This window comes from Phoenix dactylifera, chromosome 4, assembly GCF_009389715.1.
Source record: "Phoenix dactylifera cultivar Barhee BC4 chromosome 4, palm_55x_up_171113_PBpolish2nd_filt_p, whole genome shotgun sequence".
In the NCBI taxonomy this organism is placed as follows: domain Eukaryota; kingdom Viridiplantae; phylum Streptophyta; class Magnoliopsida; order Arecales; family Arecaceae; genus Phoenix; species Phoenix dactylifera.
The window spans coordinates 25103692-25129015 of NC_052395.1; the positions used below are offsets into that span (position 1 = coordinate 25103692).

At 39.3% G+C, this 25324-nt stretch overlaps 3 protein-coding genes across 10 annotated transcripts; all 3 read left to right on the forward strand.

The window, feature by feature from the left end:
* Positions 1–150: 150 nt before the first annotated feature.
* Positions 151–5745, forward strand: LOC103717244 (la-related protein 6C). Of its 2 annotated transcripts, XM_039125973.1 has the most exons (10): positions 151–494; positions 2054–2135; positions 2439–2533; positions 2658–2729; positions 2820–2899; positions 2985–3066; positions 3264–3311; positions 3420–3488; positions 3660–3785; positions 3873–5745. In XM_039125973.1, exons 1-10 carry the CDS (start codon positions 186–188, stop codon positions 4146–4148), a joined length of 1239 nt encoding a protein of 412 aa, XP_038981901.1. In that variant the 5' UTR covers positions 151–185; the 3' UTR covers positions 4149–5745. The 2 variants fall into 2 exon arrangements, with proteins under 2 accessions (XP_038981901.1, XP_038981900.1); XM_039125972.1 differs by having other exon boundaries at positions 2658–2899.
* Positions 5746–6060: 315 nt separating this feature from the next.
* On the forward strand, positions 6061–10542 carry LOC103717245 (putative disease resistance protein RGA3). Its single transcript, XM_026808494.2, has one exon. The coding sequence runs from the start codon at positions 6665–6667 to the stop codon at positions 10049–10051; it is 3387 nt and encodes a 1128-aa protein (XP_026664295.2). The 5' UTR covers positions 6061–6664; the 3' UTR covers positions 10052–10542.
* A 7740-nt stretch (positions 10543–18282) lies between these two features.
* Positions 18283–25320, forward strand: LOC103717235 (CDP-diacylglycerol--glycerol-3-phosphate 3-phosphatidyltransferase 1, chloroplastic). Of its 7 annotated transcripts, none has more exons than XR_005511718.1 (9): positions 18288–18913; positions 20446–20512; positions 20617–20691; positions 20811–20862; positions 21467–21552; positions 21631–21705; positions 21782–21876; positions 23625–23831; positions 24925–25255. XR_005511718.1 is itself a non-coding variant. In XM_039125975.1 (8 exons), exons 1-7 carry the CDS (start codon positions 18315–18317, stop codon positions 21841–21843), a joined length of 1026 nt encoding a protein of 341 aa, XP_038981903.1. In that variant the 5' UTR covers positions 18283–18314; the 3' UTR covers positions 21844–21876; positions 23625–24059. The 7 variants fall into 7 exon arrangements, 3 of the variants coding, with proteins under 3 accessions (XP_038981903.1, XP_038981904.1, XP_038981902.1); XR_005511717.1 differs by having other exon boundaries at positions 24960–25255; XR_005511720.1 differs by lacking the exon at positions 21782–21876 and having other exon boundaries at positions 18283–18913; positions 24925–25320.
* Positions 25321–25324: the final 4 nt, after the last annotated feature.

Consider the following 25324-nt stretch of genomic DNA (forward strand, 5'->3'; position numbering starts at 1 on the left):
CAGTCCCAAGGAAACAGTTCCAAGAAACACTCCCAGCGCAGAAGCAAAGAGGAAGAAGTGGAGAACGAGAGAGAGAGAGAGAGAGAGAGAGAGAGAGAGAGAGAGAGAGAGAGAGAAGGCTTGCTCATTTGTTTGATAGATAGAAGGAATCTGGGAGAGTGGGAGAGGGAGAGAGAAGGGAGGAAATGGCACAGGAGAATAAGGAAGGAGAGGCTAACGGATCGACCAAAGGGGCAGAGGCGAATGGGAGCGTGGGGTTTAAGTTCAACGTTCATGCACCGGAGTTTGTACCGAGATCACACAGCCAAGCCCCGCCGATCTCCGGGTACTTCTATCCTTATCTTCAATTCTTTGGGAATGGTGGAGGTGGGCTGGGACCGGATTGGATTTACTTTGCAGAGCAAGAGCCAGCGCATTTTGTCCCTGAACTGCATGGAAAGGTCCCAGGTCACTCCAAAAATAACAATGATGTGATTCAGAAGATTGTAAAACAGGTATCTGTCCTATTTATACATACATCATACATACATATATATGTATATAGTTAAAATTAGTGGATTGAAATGGTCTTTTGTTACGTTTTCGATAGAGTAGGTTGTTGTTCATGATGTTCCATTATGATCACAGTTGATAGAAAAATAGAAGATAATATTTATTATACATTTTTTCTCGAAGGAAAACAGAAAACTATATGCATTACGAGATGTGAAAACGTGTATCATGCTGTCATGCTGATAGTAATCTTTTATTTTTTTTCATTTTCGTTGGAATTTAAAACAAATGTTTATGTACTGCTTACCAATCAATGAGATGTGGGTGTTTTGATTTTGTTATTTCATGCTCATGATGATCCATCATCTGAAAAGAGTTTCTCCCTATGGCAACGGGAGTTAGATAACAGTATGACAAGGTTTCTGCCTACACCCCCCCCCCCCCCCCCCCCCCCCCCCCCCCGCCAAAAAAAAAAAAGAAAAAAAAGAGAGAAATGTCACATTTTCTGTGGTTGCTGTTAACAAGTGCAGTCACTTTACTAGAAAGGCTGGAGTCTGTTAGTATCTTCAAGGTCTTCACGCAATAGAAAACCTCCTTGCTGCCTTTTATGTCAAAGACATGAGATTCAGTTTGTAACAACCTAGGATCTTACCCAAAATGACTAGCCAGAAAATATTATATGGGCTCCTTGATTCTGTATAAGTTTCCAAGATCTACCCAGTGAATAACCGATGTGGGACTAAACACACGCCCGCACGTTCTCGTCAGGCTAAGAGTTCAAATCTATTCAAATCTAATCACAAACATCGCGATCGACCTGTGGTCAGCTCTAATAGATTCGTGCTGCAGTGTCCTCTAATCCACATAGGTTATAGGCCAGGTCCGCTCTGATACTATTTGTAACAACTCAGGACCTCACCCAAAATAGCTAGCCAACAGGTATTATTTAGGTTCCTTAATGCTGTATAAGTACCCAAGATTTATCCAGTGAATAATCGATGTGGGACTAAATACACGCCCGCACATCCTCACACAGCTTTTTAGTTAGAATTCCTCCACTAGCATATTTGGTATATGATATGAATTTAGGCAAAGAGGTACTGCCTAATAACTGTATACCATGCCTTGAGTATTTCAGATCACTTTTTGTTGCCCCTCCAAAGTACCATGTGACCACATTTACTATCTTAAAAATTGCAAAAATTATGTGTAGCTCTGGATAATTTTTGATATTTTTTGACTCAGCTTTAGATGGTATACCTTCATCATGAAGGATATCAATTGCCATTACATTGTACCAATTGAATATCAGGCTGTATGAATTAACTTGAACCTCTCTTTTTAATGTTCTTTTCCAAATGTGTCCTGCATCTAAAAGTAGTGGAATGTCTTTTTTTTTTTATTTTTCTGTTTGTGGTTGTGTACCTGGCCGTTGCAGCGCCTATAAAAGTACTCTATTTCATATCCTTTTTTACAATGTTCCATCTTGTTTAATTTATAATTAACGTGATCGTTCTGGCTTCACATTTAGATAATATCTAATATCCATCATGCTTTCCAGGTCGAATATCAGTTCAGTGATACAAATTTGGTTGCAAGTGATTTTCTGATGAAGATTATGAACAAAGATCCTGAAGGTTATGGTGAGGAAATTATGATATAAATTTTGAAACTTTTTGCTGCCTTTAGATAGGAAATCTCATGCATACTTCTTTCCGAATTTCTTAAAGGGAAATATGCTTATGAATTTCTAACCCCTTATATGCACATAAACACATTCTCATTTTCATTCCACATAATAATAATAATAATAACTATAATAATTATAATTATAATTATAATTATATAGCCCGTATCGATAAGTACCAAGCAGGTTATAATAAATTTTTTTGTTTGTCTGCTGGTAGAATCAACACAAGCCTATCTATTTGTTCTTATTGTTGCAGTTCCAATGTCTGTCATTGCATCTTGGAAGAAAATAAAATCTCTTGGCACTAACAATCAAATGCTTATTAAAGCACTTCGGACCTCAACAAAGCTTGTAAGTTCTTACTCTATCTATGTTTTCTTTTTCTTTTTTCTTTTTTCTTTTTTTCTGCAGTAGGAGTCTCGCACATCTGCAGCTTTAATGCCATCTCGTTATTTGGTTTAATCTTCTCCTGCAGGTTGTGAGTGAGGATGGCAAAAAAGTCAGGCGCAAGCAGCCTTTCACAGAACGAGACAAAGAGGAGCTGCAGGTGAGCATCACGGAATTGGACATGCAGTCATTTGGGTTTCAAAAAGATCATAAGTATGCCATTTATTCAATCTTCTACTGTCCCTTGCAGACTCGTACTGTTGTAGTAGAAAACCTGCCTGAGGATTACTCACGGCAAAACCTTGAAAAGATATTCAGTGTCGCCGGGAGGTTGGCTATGCCTTCATCATTTTAATTCTCTATATACTAAAAGAAAATTACAATATAGTCACACTGCCTTATGTTTATTGAACAGTGTCAAAAATATCCGAATATGTCATCCACAGGAACCCAATTCCGCTAGATCTTCAAAAACTGATGTGCTAATAAGTAACAAGGTATTTTTTTTTATTTTGTGAATTCATCATATTTTTATACAGAATTTTAAGGACATACCAAATCTTGGAAGTGGATAAAGAATATAAAGTACTACATGATTTTATGACTTCATCTTTTCATATATTGTCTGCCATATTTGGAGATCCATTCCATTAATTTCTTTGCTCTCTGAATTGCATGAATTATTTCCTTGAAGCTGCACGCTTTGGTGGAATACGAGACTGTGGAACAAGCTGAAAAGGCGGTAAGTGATTTGAACAGCAGAAGGCACATACCTTTTTGATTACCATGCTTTTGGGTGTGGGTTTCCTCCAGATACTAGTTATTAGAAAAGCTTGTTGTCACCGGGCAGGTTGAGAAGCTGAATGATGAAAGGAACTGGCGAAAAGGTCTTCGTGTTCGAACGATGCTTAGACGCACCGTAAGTATATAATCCATATTCTTTCTCCCAACATTTGAGCTGCAAACATCCTTTGTCGAGCAACCAAGCTATGGGACTGCAATGGAAAACCCAAGTTCTCTGCATGAACCCTTATGTATTACTTGGTATATTCCAATAGTTCTAAGAATTTCCTTCGATTTCCATGTCCAGCCAAGGTCAGTGATTCGAACCAGGAGATCAGACTATGACCATTTTGATATATTTTCTGAGGATGAGCAGTCACCTCCCTCTCAAACAGTAGGCTCACCACACATAGGACAACTACTTGAACACAGTGTAGGTGAATGTTCCATTATTATCTCATATTGAACACCCCACATAAAAGGAGCTTCTCAACTCTATATCTGATTGATATCTTGGTAGATTGAAGACAACCAGAATACCGCAAAAAAAGGGTGGGGAAGGGGCAGAGCAAAATTACATGGGATGGTCCAGAATCACAATGGTCGCGGCCTCCTGTCCCAATCTCCACAACCAGGGTGCCTTGGCCAGCCTGAAGCCACGAGCAAGCAGATACTTCAGGGTCCCAGGATGCCGGATGGAACACGGGGATTCACCATGGGCCGTGGGAAACCACTCACCCCAGTCTTGGGAGCTTCATCACTGACATCAACAGGTTCTGGTCCCGTTGAGCTTTGAGTTCTGCTGAGTGTTCTGTTGGATTGTCAAAAGAATTCAACTTTCTTTGCCCAATGGGTTAGGTCTCAGTAGTGCCATCATAAGCTAATCATTATTTGTCATGATGTTCCTTTGTTCGTTTCTTTTGCGACTACGGTAGCTAGTTTATTCCAACTGTTCCTTCTTTTCTGTAGCTATGGATTGCATAAAGTTAAGTTTGTGGCTGGACATAAATATATTTGCTTTTTGTGAATGTGATTATGCGCAGAAGTTAGCTTCTCAGACTTCTAGTGAGTTTGGATAATGGTTGTTTAATATTCTCCATGATTTATAATGAAAACATGTCTAATATCTGAAGCATCAGTTCATAACGGCAGCGAATTATTTCAAAACCAAGCTAGCTTGTTTTTTCAGAATAAAGTTTGGTCAAAAAAAAAAAAGGAACTTCGTTCTTCAAGGTTCCTTCAGGAAATAGAGTATGTGCATTTGGCATTTGATCTTTCGTCCTTCTTCCAGAACTGGGATTGTCAAGGACTCTTAATTTTCTTGAACATATATGCACTAGAGATGATGAGAATAATTCCAAACAATCATATTATGCTTCTCTATAACAATTAAAACATATTATGAAATATGAACAACACTGTCTGCAACCTGCCTTCTGGTAATTATGAAAAATCACTTGCAGCTCCCTGCATGAACTTTAAATTATTCGACATTCCTAAGTTGTAGCTTTCAGGTGAAGTTGGCATATCTGCATGGATGACAGTATTATTTCCGGATCCCTAATTAGACATTCAATGACTTGAAAAATGCCCAATATACAAGTTTGTTTTAAAGACTGCGGTGAGTTTGCATTATTTAAATAAGATTTTTTTTTCTTTTTGAGATTTCAGAGGTCCTTAATCAACTTAAAATGAAGTCGGCAGACTCTGCAATGTTAAGCAGAATTATTTTTTACTTCCCATAATCTTTAGTGACTTCCCCTGCAGGATTTTCTTCTTCAACTAGCATGATAGCAACGTGAACATAGCCGGGTTAGTGGAGGAAGTTGATCCCTTGCTTTTTTGTAACGTAAAATAATGTAAAAGGTAGCACTAAACACATTTTGCATAAAGAAATCAGGACTATTCTATAATCGCCAAGACTTTAGAAAGGGAAATGCCTTGGAAATCAAATTAGCAGCCATTTATTCATCAAAATCTCCATTCCTTTCATGTATTTAAAAAATCATTTTTCGAATCTCACTGAACTCATGATGTTAAGAAGCTATACCATGTTAGCTGCTATATATTGGAGTTCCATGGATTGGTTTTGCTAGCAGTGCCCATTAAAAAATGTCTCACTAATCTTTAAACCTTCCACTTTGGGGATCCACCACCTTGCTTATCATGCATGGTAAAAGCTTCTGTCGGGGTGGGCGGGGTTATCCACCAGCTTCGAGCAAGACGCTGGCTAACTAGCAAGAGTAGCAATTACCATTTACCAAGAATCTCCCCATTTCTGAGCTTGTATGTAGATGCATGCTTTTGCTACCATTTAACATTATCAAATTCGAATGTACGTTAGTGGTTGCCAACTCTCTCCTCACGGAGAGAGAGGCTGGAGGCGTTCATGCCATGCTACTTACCCAAGAACGTGAAAATCTAGCGGGTTAGCGGGCTAGCGGGTAATCCTCTATTATTCCTTTAATCATGTTTTCGAAATGAGCACTTCCCAGTTTGATCCCCTTCTATTTTTTTTTTTACTCTTTTCTTTCTCCTAATATATATAAGAAAATATAAAATATATAAATAAATCTACTTCATTATATCAATTTAAGTTTTTGGGATAAATGGTGATTTTAACAGAATATTAGAGCAGAGGTTCTAAGTTCGAATCCTGTCTCAGCACTCTCTAATCCTATTATTAAAAATTTTACATATTGGGCTCACCTATTAAAAAAAATCCGGCCCACATATGAGGAGGAGTATAAGAAAATATAAAATATATAAATAAATCTACTTTATCCTATCAGCTTAAGTTTTTGGAATAAGTGGTGAAGAATACATTTCTAGTCCTTCTATTTGAATTTTAAGACCATGGGAACATGTTTTTTTAATTTTTTTGATGATAACAGAGGCGATAGGTACCAAATTTTGGCCCTCCACTTCATATTTTGATGACTATGTTATCCAACCATTCTACAGAGAAATTTGTGTAGAGCAGCCATAGTTGACCGGCCGCTAGTCCTCGGAAGTTAAAAACAAGATCCCATGGAATCGCTGCATTGCCTCGGCTTTCCCATTAATTTAACGCGGGCGACGACTTCTGATTGACTTGGAAAAGAAGTCGAATAATGTTCGGTAATGAACAAACATACTGATACTGAAGCAGATGAGGCATCGTTCCTTTGTTAGGTGGTGCCGGATCAGCTCTCGTCTTCCTTGCACTAAAAGGATCTTACCATACTTCCGTCTTCTCTCCATCCCTCTTCCCTCCAATTAGTGTTTGCTTGGTTGCAAGGTAGAGAGGGACTCTTCTCTTCTGCCATATGGATGTGCCATCGATCCTATATAACCATAGGAGGGTGGTTCATCCAAGTGATCTTTGATAAGTACCTCTCCTCTAAGCTCCAAACATGGGCAGCCAACTCCGGCATAGGTGACGACGTCGACAAACTCCGAATCGCCATGCTAAGGATCCAATCAGTGGTCAACAATGCAGAGAGGAGCCTAGCCGGTGGCACGCATGTATGGATGAAGGAACTCAGAGATGTCAGCTATGATGCTGAAGACCTGCTTGACGAGTTAGAGTACCGGCGTTTTCAACAAGAACTGGAGGCTGGGAGCAGCAGCCCAGTAAGAGCATTCCTGTCCTCAAACTTGGAGGCTGCGAGAGGCGTCGCCACGCAGGCTGGTGGCTTTCTGTCCTCCAGGCTTTCCAGCTTCACTGGTGGGGATGATGTCACAAACCAGGTAACAGATGCCTCCTTACCTTCTAGAATGAACAATACTAGGCCCCCAGCAAGCCCTGAAGTTACCTGGGATAGAGCCACCAAAGCTAGGATAAGGAATATAGTTGAAAGAATGAATCAGGTTGCTTATTGTATGAGTGAAACCATCCAGCTCTCAAAGTTGGTGAATGGTGGTCTCAACCATACTCAAAGCATCAACAGAGGTGCAACAAGCTCGCTAATCAGAACCAAAGTGTTTGGCCGAGCTGCTGAGTTAGAGAAGGTAAGACTTCTGTTAAAATCTGAAGATGAAAGAGTCTCTGTGCTCCCCGTGGTTGGCCCAGGTGGAATTGGGAAGACTACTCTTGCTCAACTTGTGTATAATGATCCGGACATAGTAGACCATTTCGAGTTAAGGATGTGGGTTCATGTCTCTGATAACTTCGATGAGACTAAGCTTACAAGAGAGATCTTAGAATCTGTTTCTGGGGACAAGCGCGAATACAAGGGTGTTACAAATTTCAACAGTCTTCAAATGAGAGTCATGGAGAAGCTAATATTGAAAAGGTTTCTACTCGTTTTAGATGATGTGTGGAATGATGAGAGGAGCAGCAGGTTGGTGGAGGAGGAGAGATGGGAGAGATTTTTGTCTCCTTTGAAGGCAGGGAAGAAGGGTAGCAAGATCTTGATAACATCAAGATTGGCAACAGTGGCAGAGATGGTGGGCACGATGGACTCGATAAATTTGGCTGGTTTGAGAGATCATGATTGCTGGTCCTTGATCGAGGAATGCACATTTGATGGCGTGCATCCTGACAAACACTCAAAGTTGCACAATATCGGGAGGAAAATAGCCAAGAAGCTGAAAGGTTTACCTTCAGCAGCAAAGGCAGTTGCAGGGCTGTTAAAGAATAAGCTGGATGCTGATGAATGGAACAAAGTGTTGGAAAGAAATGACATATGGAATGATATCATGCCAGTTCTGGAATTCAGTTATCAACACCTACCTGCTCGCTTGCAGCGGTGCTTTGCATATTGTAGCATATTTCCCAAAGATTGGAAGTTCAAAGCTGACGAGTTGGTTCACCTCTGGATGGCACAAGGTTACATCCAACCACAAAACAAAAAAATAATGGAGGATATAGGAAGAGACTACATGAATGATTTATTGTGCAGGTCATTCTTTGACAGGCATAAGGATGGTTCTATCACATACTACGTTATGCATGGTCTGTTGCATGATTTAGCAGAAACTGTTTCCCTGGATGAATGCCTTAGAATTGAAGACGATGAACCCACAAATGCACCACTTAACATCCGCCATCTATCTGTTCGGACTGAAACTCTTGCCAATATAAAAGAGGTATGCCAACTTAGGAACCTGCGCACTCTAATGTTGTCTGGGAGAAACCAGTCTGTTATTGATCATCCTGTACTCGAAGATGTGTTTAAAGATTTCACCTGTATCCGCACACTGGATTTATCTTTTCGTAAGATGGAGAAACTGCCAGAGGCTATAGGTCATCTTATACATCTGCGCTACCTGAATCTGTCATCCACTTCTATAAGAGTATTGCCTGAGTCATTATGTAGGCTATATAATCTACAAGTGCTGAATCTATGGGGCTGTAGGCTTGAAGGTTTACCATCGGGCATGAACAAATTGATCAATTTGCGTCATCTTACTGCAGCCCATCAGATAGTAACCACCATAGCTGGTATTGGGAGACTAACCTGCCTTCAACGACTACAAGTATTTAGAGTCAGAAGGGAAGTGGGATATGATATAGGACAGCTAAAGCACTTGAAGGAGCTTCGAGGACTGCTTCAAATTAGGAATCTTGAGAATGTGGAGACTGAAAATGAGGCGAGTGAGGCCATGTTGGAAGTCAAAGAGCACCTCAGTATGTTGCAGTTAGTATGGGATTCTTCTCAAAGGAATGGAGGGGCAGAAATGGAGGTGCAAGTAATTGAAAGCCTCCAGCCACATCCAAATCTCAAGAGGCTGGAGATAAGGGGTTGCAGAGTTGCCAGATCCCCTAGTTGGTTGGAGACTGAATTGCTCTACAATCTTGAATTCATTTGTCTCAGTGGTTGCAGGTTCTGGGAAAGCCTCCCGCCTCTTGGGAAGCTGCCGTCACTCAAGGTTCTCTGGTTACAGGGAATGCATGCAGTGAAGCGAGTTGGTCCTGAGCTTGAGGGCAATGGTGATAAGGTGTTTCCATGCCTGGAGGAGCTGGTGCTTGATGACCTGCCAGAGTTGGAAGTGTGGTCCGGAGACGAGCAATTGTTTTTTAGCCTCCACAGTGTCGTGGTTAAGGATTGCATCAAGTTGAAGAGCTTACCTCCCTTTCCATCTAACATAACAGAACTAACCATATCAAATAGGGGATTCTGGATACCATATTATGATGACGCTATGATGGCACAAATCTTGTCAGCAGTTTCATCACTATGTATCTATAACTGCCCCATGCTCACTGCTGGATTCTCTGCACTCTTGAAGGAGGAAACTGTGGCAAGTTTTTTGCCATTCCGAAGCCTCAACATGCTGAGGAGTTTTTCTTCACTCCGAAGCCTCAACATTGGTGACATCTCCCTACTAACAGTGCCACTTGTCAGGAAAAGCCTTTGGTCCTTACAGAATTTAGATATCCAGGATTGCCATGAGACTACGTCCTTCACTACTGAGCAGCAGGAGGTGTTTCAGCAGCTCACCTCCCTTCAGAGCCTCTGCATCAGTAATTGTGCCAATCTCCAGTTCCTGCCAGAGGACCTGAAGAGTATTTCCTCCCTACAGCAGTTGTTCCTGTGGAACTGCCCTAGTATCCGGTCAATGCCTGAGAATGGCCTGCCAATTTCGCTTAAAGTACTGGAAATTGAATCCTGTCATCCCCTGCTTAAGGAGCGGTGCCAGAAGGAGCAGGGCATAGATTGGCAAAGGATCGCTCACATATCTCACATTGAGATTGATGGTGAAATTCTATAGGAAAAATGTGCTGCTTCTTTACTCTTTTTCTGGTTAAGCTTACCTGCTTCTCCATTGAAGTCCTATAGGACTGCCACCAGGCTGTCAACTACCTCTCTGCCAGCAACATATCCTCCAACGGTCTCTTCACAGCCATTGGTGGCGACGTTGACCTCCAGACCAAGCTCCAGGACCTCGTCAACCACCCCGACGTGCCTTGGGCCTTTGTGATCTTTTGGCAGATCTCACGATCCAAGTCTGGCGACCTCATCCTCAGTGGGGAAATGATGGGCGAGGGTGGTGAATGCAGCCATCAAGGCCACCACAAGGATGGGGAGGGGGCGGTGGTGGGGAGGGAGAAGGGAGACAAAGGTGAGTTCTCTGGATTTGATTGCTTATATCCAAGTTCTCTACGAGGGCCATGAGAGACCAGGCCATCTCTCACTCTTTTACTCCCTGTTCTTCTTCTTTACAACATTCAGATTTGATTGCTTATATTCGATTCTCATGATCAATCCAGAGTTCTATTGATCCAATCGATTTTCAATGTTTTCTTGAGAAATTATCTAAGAAAATGAGCAAAGTTCTCTCTTTGCTGTAATTTTAGCAAGAAGCTTGAATTTTGCTCATCTAGAGACCTCAATGCTATTTAGTATACAAAATACACATTTTTTAATCTTTTCCCTTCTTTGGAAGCTAGGTTTTGATGCCCTTTGCCTGATCCTTCTTCAATCTGCATTTCTAGTCATTTTTTGATAGCTATAGCATTATTTCCTCCAAATATTGTTAGTTTCAGTGCCACTAATGACTCTATAACAACCCAGAACCTCATCCAAAATGGCTAGCCGGAAGGTATTATTTGGGTTCTTTGATCCTGTATAAGTATTCAAGATCTATCCAGCGAATAACCGATGTGGAACTAAACATACGCCGGCACGGTCCTCACATACTCTCCGCATTTAAGCCCTGACGTCCTCTTTAGGCTAAGGGTTCAAATCCATTCAAATCTAATCACAAATACCACGATCGGCTCGTGGTCAGCTCTAATGGATCCGCGTTGCAGTGTCCTCTAGTCCACATAGGTTATGGGCCGGATCCGCTCTGATACCATTTGTAACAACTAAGGACCTCACCCAAAATGACTAGCCGGAAGATATTATTTGAGTTTCTTGATCCTGTATAGGTACCCAAGATCTACCCAGTGAAATGGCTAGCCGAAAGGTATTATCTGGGTTTCTTGATCCTATATAAGTATCCAAGATCTATCCAGCGAATAACCGATGTGGGACTAAACACACGCTCTCACAGGTTCTCACATACTCCCCCCTTTTAAGCTCTAACATTCTTGTCGGGCTAAGGATTTAAATTCATTCAAATCTAATTACAAATACCACAATCGGCTCATGGTTAGCCCCAATTGATCCGTACTGCAGTGTTCCCTAGTCTACATAGGTTATGGGCCGGGTCCGCTCTAATACCATTTGTAACAATCAATGATCCCACCCAAAATGGCTAGTCGGAAGGTATTATTTGAATTCCTTGATCCTGTATAAGCATCCAAGATCTACTCAGCAAATAACCGATGTGGGACTAAACACACACTCGCACGAATCCTCATAGACTCTTTTGCTCTTCTCTTTGTTTGTGGATATAGATTAAGCCCATATTGTATCCTGCTCAAAAATAGAAGGAAGCAGAGCTTGAGAGCCTGCAAAGAAGATGACACTGATAATGGTATCTAGACCCCAAAACTATCTCCCTTTCCAAGGCAAACCTCTGAGGTAGGGGGTGCAATCGAATCAAGCCAAGTCAAGTAGCTAGAGGCTTGAGCTCGACTCAATTCAAAATACTCGAGATCGATCAAGCCTTAATATCTAAGCTTGAACTTGATTCGATAAAGAAAAAAAAAGCCATACTCGAGATTGACTCGAATCGACTAAAATATCAACCGAGCCATACTCGAGCTTGAGTTTGAGCTCAAATTCGAGCCTTGGCCATGATTAAAAAATATGATTAAAAATATAACAAAATATTATATTTTAAATATTAAAATAATACTATATATTATAAATAAAATATAATATTACTAAAAATATATATACTCGACTAGATTCGTGAGCCTACGAGCCGACTATGTTGCTACTTAAGCTCGACTTGAAAAACTGCTCGAGCTACTTGAGCTCGACTTGAGCTAGGTAATAGTTGAGTCGAGTCAAGTTTGGACTCGAGTTGAGCTCGAGAAGTTAGTGAGCTGCTTGGCTCATTTGCACCCCTACTTTAAGGCACTCTTGTTTGGGATCGACCACATGTATCCAAACCCCACACCATTCCCCCTTCAAAGACAAATCTTTCAGGTGCGCTGGACTGGGATCGACTGTGCCCCATGACTATCACTTCTCTCACCACCACTTCTCCCACATCTTCTTTCCTCCGACTCCACGTCGGCAACTGCGAAGGTCCATCAAGGAACTCAAGTGGACGCGAAGCTTAGGACCACCCAAGGCTAAATTAGGCTCAGAGGACTGATCTGCAACCAAGATCAAGGTAAGATCAAGCCACGGTCGTGCTCAATGCTATCCAACCCCACCATATAAGAAGATAACCTCGATCATGCTCAAAGCAAGCACAGAAAAAAGGGCCTCAACTGTATGGCTGGTGATAAGGCCCTGACACACTCAAAGATTAAGGGTACTTTCATTTTTTGAGTTGGTCCATTAATGGTTTTAGGGGCCAGATAGATGGCCAGATAATATTGACATAGGAAAATAATTTGGAGGGGCTAATTAAAATTTAAACTTTACAGGTCAATGTATTTCTCGACTAAAGTTGAAAGGGTGTTGCTGTATTTTTTTCCTGATAAATATTATGAAATATGTGGCTAGAACCTGCTGGCAATTATGACAACAAAATGGCAAGATATGTTGTTGGTGACATTTAAGATACCTGCTTGATCGCCTAGGCACTACCTATAGTGTCCTCGTAGATGTATATGTTTTTCAATTCGAAACATATATAAAAGAGAGTATAAGTCATGCAAGTAGTAAGCTACTAAAATTACCTTTTGTATTTTTATCTGTATAATTTGTGTAACCTCCCAAAAAAAGGAAAATTCGAAGATTCATTTGGAACATTTATGTGGAGCAAACTGGATAATTTTTCTCGAGAATAATGTCTCCGCCTTTTTTTTTTGTTCACAAAGTTTGCTTGTTGTGTCATCCAGTCGGACCAAAACTAGCATAGGTGTTGTTCGAACTAACCAATTTTTTTTCAGATAAAAGAACCTGGCATTTAGGGATTTTTGTTTATGGTACGATTCTTCAGAAAAATCAGAACTTATTCATGAAACCATCAAAACTTTTCAATTAACTGATACTAAGTGTATTCTTGCGGCTGTCTTCACATACATAAATCCATCAATTTATCTTCAAAATGCTGGAACTTGTAACAACGAACCCTAGACCTACCAATAAACCAAGGCAGGAAATTTTTTGGGCCAATATTACTCATCTTCTATTCTCACCATTGGAGATCAATAGAAGGAAAAATAGTAGAAGTTGACAACATCCCCTAAAACAAACAGCGAGGCCTTACCTTCATCGCGTCTTAGCTCCGACCTTCTCTCATGAGCTCCTTGTTCGTGCCTTCTTTCTTCTTTGAAGAAAGGGTGCCATGGATTCGAGCGATGGAGATTGATCCGGACTTGGGAAGAGAGGAAGTCGCCATGGAGACAAAGAAGAAAGAAGAGGAACAGGGAAGGAAGGGGAGGAAGAAAAAAGGGATCCGTATCTCGATTCCAACCTCCAGAGATTTAAGTTCAATGAAGAAAATATTTCCAAGTCCCTGATCGAACTTCAAATTATTTGCTAGTTTCCAAAGTACAAACTTCGCATAGGACCTGCGCATCATTTGCAGACTTTATTTGGCATCTCTGCAGGAAAAACTATATATGGATGATCGTTTTCTGATTTCAGTAGTACAAACTTGACAAGAAGAAAGTACGACAGTTCATAGATTTATGTTAGATGACGAAAATATTTCCTCAACGGGAACTAATTATCAGGCCAACAAAATTGTATCCAGGATATTCTTTTACTGGTATGTACGGAGAGCTTTGTAGGCTTGTAATCTGTAGGAGGTTTAAAGGTGGGATTCTTCTGTATCAACTCGGAAATGATCTCCAGTCTTTGCTCTATGAGTTTTTCATGGAGCCTGGCCTCCCTTGCATTTATCTTAACATCCGAGTTGCCGTAAATTGGTGGTGGTGATGGAGGCCTTTCATTATCAGATCGATTGTCGACAAGCGAAACCCCCGATTGAACTTTAAATTATTTGAGTTTCTAAAGTACAAACTTTGCATAAGACCTGAACATCATATGCAGACCTTATTTGGGACATGTGAAGGAAAACATAATTATAGATGATTATTTTGTGATTCAGAAGTACAGACTTGGCATGAAGAAAGCATCACTGTTCATGATCATCTCTTCAGATTTTATAAACCTTTTGCAAATGACATCCACTCAAATCCACCTATATCCAGTCAATTTCCCTCTTGTTCGGCGTTCCTTGATGGTAATACTAATTATGCAGGGGTAATACTTTTCTGGCGCTCCTAGATTAAGCTTCTTCATTCCTATGGTTCATGTACTATACTACCATCAGAGTGTGGAAAAAGATGTTCATATTTTTTGTCATGTTCTTTCATACTGCTTGAGCACAAGGCAATTAAAGAAAATATGGTGAATGCCCTCTCCAGGAGAACAACTTCTAGGGCAGTTGTTTTGCTCCTCAGCCTGCATTACCAAAGCCACATCTTAGAAGTGGGCATACCATGGCTAAAAGTGCTCTAAGCTATGAGCATGGAGACTGCTTCCCAAGGTCTTCACACAATTGATCTCTCTAGGGATTTTTTTCAGGTATATAACACGGACAAAGGATGAAGTTCCATTGGTATGGACTATTACACAGTTACATACAAAAATATTCAGATATAGGTCACAGCACTTGCTAATAAGTAGTTTTTGGCAAAGGGAAAATGAGTAAAATGAGTATAATATATTTGCTATACACTCAGAAAAATGAGTGACCCTTCCAGTATAGATATCCACACAGCTATCTCGCTGCTATATTATGTTGTTTCATTATACAATGATACATTGATATGATACTAATAGTGTAAGTAACAAGATGTTAAATTTGTTTAACAAAATTACAGTTAATTGTTTCTTCACAATAGCCAAAAACTGTTAATGGCTATGCTAGAGAGAGAGAGAGAGAGAGAGAGAGAGAGAGAGGTGGAGGTGGATATCCTCTTTTAAAAAATTTTAATATTTTTTTCAGATCATCCAGTCCAAGTAGAATACTCCTGATTCTTGCACTACTCAACATGTTTCATTATCTTATTATTAATAAACAGCATAAATACTTAGATCATATGTCCTATTTTTCCTCTGTAACAAACTTCAATCCGCCACCGCATAATCTGTTTCTGATGAAAGAATGAGTAGTTCGCCAATTTATTCACGATAAACGAACTATTTCTGAATAAGGGTTATAATTACATCTTTGTGGAGAGTAAAACTAAACTCTTCATGCAATTACTCGCCTTTATGAAATTTTAGTGAGATTTTCTGAAATTGAATTAGTAGATTGCAAAAGCTTAATCAACAAAGTTTAGCTGAAAAACAATGCATCTAAAATAATTTATGCATACCTCGGATTTACTAAGCCTTGCATTGTAAGATCAAAACCACATGGATGTGTTAAATTTTGCATTGTAAGATCAAAACCATGAATAGCACCGAGTAGAACATACTGGTGAGAGATAAGCAACTGGTTCTAGAAGTTACTTGGCGAGCTGCTAGATCCGCATTCTGGTCTCATGCACGCGTAGCTAGAATATGATGAAGCTATATGAACATTTATTCTGAATTCCTATTCTCTGCATGGAGAACAGATTTTCTCATTGCTTTTTGATTTTCTTTGCTATTATTGGGACATCGTTAGTCCCAGCAATATTTCTATCTCTTAATCGGGAGGAGGCGATTTCTTGGGGATCGATTGTTCACAGTCTTCTCCAAAATTCTTGCTTGGGTTAATCAGAAACTGGAGAGCAGTTACAACTTCACTAATTAATGGGCGAGTGCTTGCTTCCTCTTGAAGACACATAGCAGCTGACTGCACGAGCTTGGCACAAACCTTTTATGGGAAATTTCCCCTGAAACAATGGGTCAGCCATTTGTACGTACTTCCTCTTATGTCTAAAGAGCGGTCTGCCTGCACAATTGTAACAAAATATGATATCATGTACATGCTTGAGGTAGAGAACTCTAACTGTTAAATTGAAGCCATTAGCAGAAATATAATTGTCGAGATACTTTTAACAAAGAAAACAATATAAAATAGACAAGATTCTTTTAATTTTCCCTGGATTCTGTTTGCAAAGTCTGTTTTATAATTAGTTGTTCTTGAAGTCATGTTGTACTGTGTACACATGAATATACATGTGTGTATATACATATATATATACATACAAATCTATCACATGTACAGAGAGCAGGGGAGGGGAGAGAGGGAGAGAGATTACTATATATAATTAGTTAGAGTATTTGCATTATGATGTTGCAATCAAAATAGATGCATGCTTTGTAACAACCCAAGACCTGACCCAAAATGGCTAGCCGGAAGGTATTATTTGGGTTCCTTGATCTTGTATAAGTACCCAAGATCTACCCAGCGAATAACCGATGTGGGACTAAACATACGCCCGCACGGGTCCTCACATACATCAAGTTATAAAGAAAACCTCTGAATTGTGTCATGGTTCACATGGTTTTCTTAAGCCAGAATATTACCTACTTTTCTTTTCTTTGATGATTAAACATAGGGTTGCATCATACGGTAGTGGTGGAAACGAGTGGATTTTTTAAGATGTTACATTAAAAAGCTCTTTGAGAATCTAGTGCCTCAGTGAGCATCAACCTTGAAATCAAGCTAAGATTAGCCAAGTAGTCAGTTTTCTGATCTAGCCTCAATTTGAACAGGCTTCACAGTCTTCTTCTTGTCCTAAACTATCTTTTGAATAGCCAAAGTAGAAAGGTGGTACCTTCCCTCTCATTGTTTGTAAATGTTTAAGCACACAAGCTCAATTGGGCGATTGACTGCACTAAACAGAAGTACATTTGAACTTTCTATATTAAAATGTATGTAATGTATATTTCATGAGCCTTTTGAGTTAAAATCAGGTCACTTGACATGCCCAATGAACAAGGTGTTGCTCATGTGTTGGTTTTGTGATGCCTATAGCTCTCCTCCCAGTAATGTGCTCCAAAGACACAGCCCCGAAACTACATATGTCTTACATCTTTGTTAACCGGCCTGTTAATGCATACTCCGGAGCACAGTAGCCATAAGTACCCATCACTCTTGCAGAAACATGGCTCTTATCTCCAGGATTAGAGATTTCAAGATTCCACTGAATAAATCATTGAAATGGAAGAATGCTTTAGTGTGCTTGTTAGTGCACATGAAAAGTTCTCTGGGCTCATCTATTGCTGCCTTGACGCCTTAACATTCAACAATCCCCTATATATTGAGAAATTATATCCTACATGATGCGCACCACGTGGCTATAATGCCACCAATCGCAGCCGCTTATCTCTGTAGAAGTGCACCAGGATGAGCGCTTGATGAATAGGATTTATAGAAACGAGCGGCCGTGATTGGCGGTATGTACGCCCATATGGTGCATGCCATGCAAGATATAATTTTTCCTATATATTATATTGATTTCAGTAAATGACACCAATCCAATAATGCCATATGGTGGAGGAAAATTTTTATGTGCATTGGCCCATATCATTACTAGTTGGAACTCATAGATCATTGAGTGGCTGAATATTATAACTTGTTTTTATTTGTTTCTCCAACTGTCTCAGCATACTTTGCTCACCATGCAACAAATCAACAATCATAAGGAAGGTAATGGACATTTTTGGATAATGAAGTATTATGTGTATGTACCAATACATATGTTAAAAGACATCCATACACCAGTGAGATAGTGCTTTTTATAATTTATTAGTTGTAATAATATTTTAAGGTTTTAATTTCTAAATTTTGTTTTCTTTCTTACCCTCAATTTAGCTGACATTTCTGGTTTAATTTAAAATTAACTAAGGATGTGAAATTCCACAACATATTAAGTACTAAAAAATGCAGTGGGTGTCGTTCGCCGACTTCATCTACATTCTCATCTCATCTGAAGTAAAGTCGGCAGATTATAATGTACGCGGAAAAACCCAGGGACACTTTTCTTTCTTCTCCTCCGCGATGGTCTTCAATGGCCATCTTCAGAACCCTAAGGATCCTCATCCGAAACCCTAACCCTACATCCCGCCTCTCCTTCCACGCCTCCGAGCTCCCCTTCTCCTCCTCCACGCCCTCTCCTCACTCTCTCGCCACCTTCTCTCCTTCTACTACCTCCCCCGCCCTCGCCGTCGTCCCCAACCCCTTTTCCTTCGTTCTGCGCCTCACCTCCTCGCACCCAACCCTCTTGTCCCCTCTTTCCCGATGGGTTCCGTTCTCTGGCCCGCTCTTCCTCTCCTCGCCGCCGTGGAAGCTCTCGCAGTCGGCTACCCCTCTGTATTTGCGCGGAAAAGAAGCGATCTTTCCAAAAGATTTGCTCAAAGTTCGGAGCTTCCCGATCAGATTAGGATTCAGGTCGGTAGGGGAGGTTGGGAGAGGTGTTGGGGATGTGATCGGATGGAGGCAAGCGCCGAACGTTGACGGAGAGATTGGGAGGGTGGGGATTGGTGAGAGCTTCCTAAATTTGCCGAATTTGATCTCCCTCAGTAGGATGGTGTCTGGCCCTTTGATTGGGTGGTACGTGTGTTCTCTGTTTAATTTGATCTCTTTTGCTTAGTGCTTCCCCTTTAACATGTGCTGTTGTCGTTGTTTGGTCTTGTATTGTAGAAGTAGATGATTTATTTTGGAATTATTTCTTGGTTTAGGGCTGGCATAAAAAAATTAAGTAATTTTTTTTAAAAAAATCTTTTTAGCATTTATATGAAGTTTCTTGATTTATTAAGAAAGCAGGTCTAAATGGTGCAATATCTTAAAGATGGTAGGATGGTGAACACATCCCGTTGGCTTTTTCATCTCTTAGTTCTTTTTTATATAATTTCTTCTTTTATTAGAAGGTAGTTTTGAAACAAAATCTAAACATGCTAAATTAATCGAGGTATTCTATTGAGGTTTATGATGTTAGAAAATTTAACGTGAATGCAACATTTGGATATGATTGTAGCTCAGCTATTATTTTTGAACATTTGGATAATAGTTGGGTTACAGACCTAACATGAAATCCATTGACTTTAAATATTCAAAATATGGAACTTTCACTTGGGATGCCCCTCCTGGTCTTTGTCATATATGGACTTTAACTTTAGGTTGAGCGTACAACTAACATACAACTTTGCCACCAGTCTGACATGCGCATCCCTTGCCATGTTATCTTGCATATTTTGTAGTATTCCAAACTCTTCAACCTGCATGTATATTCTTTCTTCATCTTCCACTTGATAGTCCTTCTAGTCATCTACTTATCTTTATCTTCTCCCCAAAATTCCTTTCTATCTATATACTGTCGATGCTACTTCCCTGTTCAGAAGGTTATCCAGAGAGTTGATGCCATGTTAACAGCTTCTTGCAGAAGAAGGTCTGAAAAGAAATATGTCCTGTGATATTAGCTATGCTGCTGAGGACTTGGCCCTTGATAGTTATGAACCAAAAGTAGAAAGCCCCTAGATATCAGGGTTTGTTGGTTGTCATGGTTGTTATATAGTTGATTTTTATATTCTTCTACCATTTCTAATAATTGAAATTTAGAGGCTTCTTCTTCTTCTTCTCATTCTTCCCTTTTTTTTTCTTTGGTGCGTGTGTGCGCATGTGTGGGAGAGGAGGGAGAGAGAAAGAGAGAGAGCTCATGCAGTGGCAGGTGACAACTTTTGAATCCAACACTGACATACATCATATGTGACACCCATATACGATCGTCTCTGTTGAGCTTTTTAGATTTCATTATACTTAATTCAATGGTTTAAAAAGTCAAACAGCTTCAACAAAGTAGTCATTTCCTAAGAAAAGAAAAAATAATATCACATTGAAAATACAGAAGTACTTTTTTTTTCCAGAATAATCATTTCTTTCTGTTATAAGATCTTTTATTTAATAGCAACTTAATTCTACATCTTTCATGAACTTGTAATACTTGGTGTCACACTAATGCCTTATATTCAGATTCCCATGGAGGTAAAACCCTACACACTATGCCTGGGAAAAATTAAAAAAGAAAGAAATTCTATATCTGTTTTGATTCCCCATTGGATTTCTAATGACCTATGCATGTGGTGTAGGATGATTATGAGTGAGTGGTATCTTCCTGCTTTTGGTGGTTTGGTCATCTCGGGGGCAACTGATTGGGTAGGCAATACTTCTTTCTGTAAAACAATGCCAGTAGAATTATCAAAAATCCTCTTCCCAATTCTGACATATAACTCTCTGTTTTTGTCTTCTTATTGTTATAGTTGGATGGGTTCCTTGCAAGAAAGATGGGTATTAATTCAGTGATTGGATCATATCTTGATCCCCTTGCTGATAAGGTCAAATCGGTTGCATTAAACTAGTGGTTTTGTTGAATTCCACACCTTCAATTGTTAGTGGTGCAGAATAAATCATGTCATCATTTGATGTTCAAATGTTTGACATCTTGTCGATACAGGTTTTAATTGGATGTGTTGCAGTAGCTATGGTGGATAAGAACCTTCTACATCGTAAGTACTTTGAACAACCTTGTTGCTGAGGTACAAGTAATCTATCATAGTTGAGCGCACATTTTGATCTTTTCTTGTCATGTGGAATTTATTTCAATATTCATATGCCCTTCACTAATGCGGCTAGAGCAACTATGTAAACTGATCTAATCTGATTTTTTGAAATTTGATGCTATCACTGTTTTTTTTAATATCACTAATAGGTGGAAAGCAAAAGGCACCCGAGTTATTTGCTTGTGTTTTCTTTCTTTTCCTAATCGATAAAAGCTCTCTGGTGTTTGATTTAATTTCACCTGTACACTTGAGTTGTTTGTTCTAGATGAAAGGTTTGCTTAAAGCAGCGCATGTAAATTTTTCTCTTGGCTGGCAGTGTTTTTTAACCATCTTAGTGAGTTCTCTGAAGTTGTTCTCTCTGATTTAATGACTTAACTGTCTTGCATCTCAATATTGGGTCCTAACAAGGACGTGATAAAGTACTAAAATGTTTTTTCCAGAGAGGACTATAAATCAAGGCACTTGGTTTTATGTGTTGTGTACTAATGTCTGAGAATTACTTTGAACAAATAATAGGGGAAAGGTCTGACTTGGGTTCTGGTTTTTGAAGCTGGGCTTGTTGGCCTAGTGGTGTTAAGAGACATTGGTCTTGTCAGTGGTGCAATTTGCAAGCGAGCTTCTAGCTTGGGGTGGGAGGTGAGGTTTACACAATAAGAGAAAATTGGCCTGCTTTAGTCTGATAACATGATGCTCATCTTTTCTCTTGTAATTTAGTGGAGGAGTTGGTCCGATTTTATCAACGTTGATGCAACTCATCGAGAGAAGATGGAGCCCCTCTTTATAAGCAAGGTATGCTTTTCTGCTCCAACTTCTGTCACATAGAAAATGGTATTTACTTTTCTTTTCTGAGAGTAGATGACTGCAGGTGAATACAGTTTTCCAATTGCTCTTAGTAGCCACTGCTCTTCTTCAACCAGAATTTGGTAGTGAAGAAACCCATCTGTATATAACATACTTGAGGTAATTCACAGTTTTATTTAAATTGTAATTCTAATATTGCTTCAATAAAGGACCATTGCTTGGTGGAATGGTAAAAGTCTTGGGTTGACAAGTTCAATAGCGAGGGTTCCAAGTCCTGGGGTAGCCATATTGTGAAAAAAAGAAAATGCCAAAGGTTAGGTCTTTCCCCAGTCCACCCCTCCCACGACTTGGGACCACAAATGAGTAATGGCCTTTATATTGCTTCAATAAAACTTCAACTCTTATATTGCTTTAAATATGAACTCCAGAAAGCTCATCTGTAGTTCTGTACTAAAACAATAGGCAAATGTTTGGTTAAACTGGAACTTTGGTCACCATTATAAGCAGACAACATGGCTTTAAGTGCCCCAATCTAGTACATTATGACCAAGCTGGTGGTGCTCAATCTATCTTTATATATATTTATATTTCAGGTGTCTATATAGATGTATATGACTTAGGAATTTGGGCTAAAGATGTATGGTTCAGCATCTACGACTCTTTTTGTTATGCTGATTATAAATTTATAAACACATACAATTGACTGATACGCCTGGTGAGTCTAACAAGAAGTTGTATATTATCAATTAATTTGCTGATATAGCCTATGAAGGTTTACGATAGGACCGTGGAGGGTTGGGATTTTGCTCAGTGAACTAATTGTATTCGTATATGCAGTTGATGAATGTGCTGGTGAGTCAAGGGAAATTGTATACAATCGGTTAATAGGCTGATATAACTTATGTAAGGTTCATGAATAGAAAGAGAGAGGTCGGCTCGGTTTTTGTTTGAGGGACAAATTTTATTAGGAATCTAAGGTTGTTCACATTCACTAGTTGATTTCAAATTGAAACAATTGCAGGAAAAAAACATGGTCTGAAATTGGAGAAAATGAATTGCGGAAAATATAAATGATCAAGGACAGCATGCTATGTAAAAGGTTTTTTTTTTGTTTCTTATTGTTTTTTAAGTTCTGATGTGGTGAACCACTGCTACGGGAGCATGGATGCCAGGGTAGATTATTGGCCATACTTCATGTAAAACTATGCCAAACTGCAGTTGAACTGCACTGAACCATGGTGAACATGCTGAACCATGCATGTTCTCACTCAGCCTCACACATGTATGCTGATTAAATGGTTCTAGTTATCCAGGGAGCAAGATGCACCAAGAAGAAACAATAAGGTAGCAGTGGAAAATTTTGTGCTTGTAATTCAGTATCATTTTGCTTATTGGTGCTCAATGGTGCTATAGAGATGAAGACAGCTCTCTACTTAAAGCTACTATCTTCCCCTCTATTTTCATGTTCAAGGAAATTTTGGATGGTTGCGCCTTAATCCCTTGAGCTTGAATTGGGACCTATAATGTATATCTGCCTACCCGCCATCTGGTCCAATAGGTTTGATGGGAAGCCCCCCTCTATCATAAACTCTGCTAATCTTCCTATGGAACTTCCTCGATTTTGAGTTGTACTCTATAGCCAACCCAATATTTAATTGGAGAAGGCTTGGATGATTTTGAAAACCTAGGTGAATATACTCTGATATTGATGCGCATGGCTCAAGGTATTTGTGCATTGTAACTCTAGCTGACACCTGCTAGTATCATTCAATTCTAATTAATTGTTTTCCCTTCTCCTATGATGGATGGACTGACCGTCCTTGGTATGTTACTAGTCTTATTTAACAAAGAAAGATGCAGCAATCTACGAAGCAAAATTCTGATACAAAATAGGTATCTGTTTGCAGTTGTTTGGTAGCTTCAACAACGGTTGCATCTTCAATAGCTTATGGAGCACAACATCTTTGTAAGAGATCAGCTTCTGCCACAGAGAAATGGTGCAACAGGTCAAGCAGCAAGTCTTTATGATGCCACGAGATCATTTTCTCATCAATTTAATTAGACTGTTGGAAGTGCTGGTCATGTTTATTGTTCCAAGCCGCATGCATCTAAAGGTTCGGATATTCAGAATTGTTGTTCTTTACCCGTGTCAACACTTGCCAGCCATGTATCAAAACAAGGCCTGTACATGTTGCTCTATGAAATCCTTTTTTATCTGACGATTTGTGAAATTTTGAAGTTTGAGTTCAAAATCAGAAATAGAAACCAGGGAAAATTGCAATTTTGATAAATAAGTTTGTCACTTTTTCTATGAAATAAAATAGTTAATATATTTTGCTTAAGGATTTTATGGTCCTTTGTCTCAGAATTTTATCAAAGAGGGAGCATCTCGTATCGGCAAATTTGCTTCCTGGGGACAGTAGACCTCTAGTATTGAGAAAATAATAGAATAAGTCAGTTGAAGTCTGTGGTGGAGACCAAACCCCAGAACTTGCTTTATAATAGTAGAGATAGGTTCATATTTCTATTGACTTCCCCAACCAAAGAATTATATTTTGTGGGATTTTCAATAGCTAGGTCTTTAAAATAAATGCCGGTATTGTCTATATTGGATCATATTTTTGTGAGCACATGCAAGACATTTTCATTAGGTAATTCTTATGTTGTAATTTTGGTGTAAGATGTCATTCTTCTCAGGGTGGGACAATTGATTTTTCTACCTTCATGCAAGATACATATTATGTATTCTCCTTTCTTATAGGCATATGAGATCTAAAAAAACTGACAATCTTGCCTTTTTTAATTGAGATGAGGCACAGAAATTATACATTCTTATTGTTTATTATTGGAAATGGTAATTGAATTTTAATTTAAAGAGTTTTTCATGAAAATGTACTACAAGTCAGCATCTTCAGACCATGAATTTTTGCATCGGGTGGTGTGGGAGAGGTGATGAGGTTTCAGCAAAATGAAGTATAATATCATTACAAAGATTTTTTTTTTTTGCTAAATTGTTATTATGAGACTTCTCCGATTTCTGATTCTTTCATGATATTTGGTAAACAAGAGTGAAGAATATTACTGAAACAAAATTAATGCTCCATATGGTGTACACTTTGTTCAAGAAGGCTCTTACCACATATCTATACAGATCCAAGATAATTTGTGCCAGAGTAGTTATAATCTGCAATTTTCCCATTATAACAGGGGTTTGTGAAGCACAACTCTGTGTTGGCTTACAGGTCAGGTTAAGTTCATGGCCACAGCACCTCCAACAAGGCCAAGGCAACACCAAGCGAGTCTTACCTCGAAAACTAGAAGATGGATCACAGGTTATCTAACAGGGTGGAAGGTGAATATGGTGGTTCTAAATTTCATTTATGAAGTTGAGAAATGACACTATCATAACTGTAATGCATGATATGATATATTGTGCTAGTTCAAACACATGCAAAACAAGAAACAGTCACAGATGATTGTGGTACAAAGCTAAAGTTTATAAATAATGGAAATGAAGAGTGGACCAACAAAATTGCCACATACACAAATAGAAACATTCATGTGTGTGAAGAAATAAAATGTTCTGCAGGATCTGAAGGTGCATATG

Excerpts from the sequence above, each read along its gene's own strand:
- LOC103717244 (XM_039125972.1), top strand. The coding sequence starts at position 186 with ATGGCACAGGAGAATAAGGAAGGAGAGGCTAACGGATCGACCAAAGGG. Across the intron at positions 2,136-2,438 it reads CAAAGATCCTGAAGGTTATG|TTCCAATGTCTGTCATTGCA; the intron begins GTGAGGAAATTA and ends TTATTGTTGCAG. Across the intron at positions 3,067-3,263 it reads ATGTGCTAATAAGTAACAAG|CTGCACGCTTTGGTGGAATA; the intron begins GTATTTTTTTTT and ends ATTTCCTTGAAG.
- LOC103717245 (XM_026808494.2), top strand. The coding sequence starts at position 6,665 with ATGTGCCATCGATCCTATATAACCATAGGAGGGTGGTTCATCCAAGTG.
- LOC103717235 (XM_039125974.1), top strand. The coding sequence starts at position 18,315 with ATGTACGCGGAAAAACCCAGGGACACTTTTCTTTCTTCTCCTCCGCGA. Across the intron at positions 21,706-21,781 it reads AGCCCCTCTTTATAAGCAAG|GTGAATACAGTTTTCCAATT; the intron begins GTATGCTTTTCT and ends AGATGACTGCAG. Across the intron at positions 21,877-23,624 it reads CTGTATATAACATACTTGAG|TTGTTTGGTAGCTTCAACAA; the intron begins GTAATTCACAGT and ends ATCTGTTTGCAG.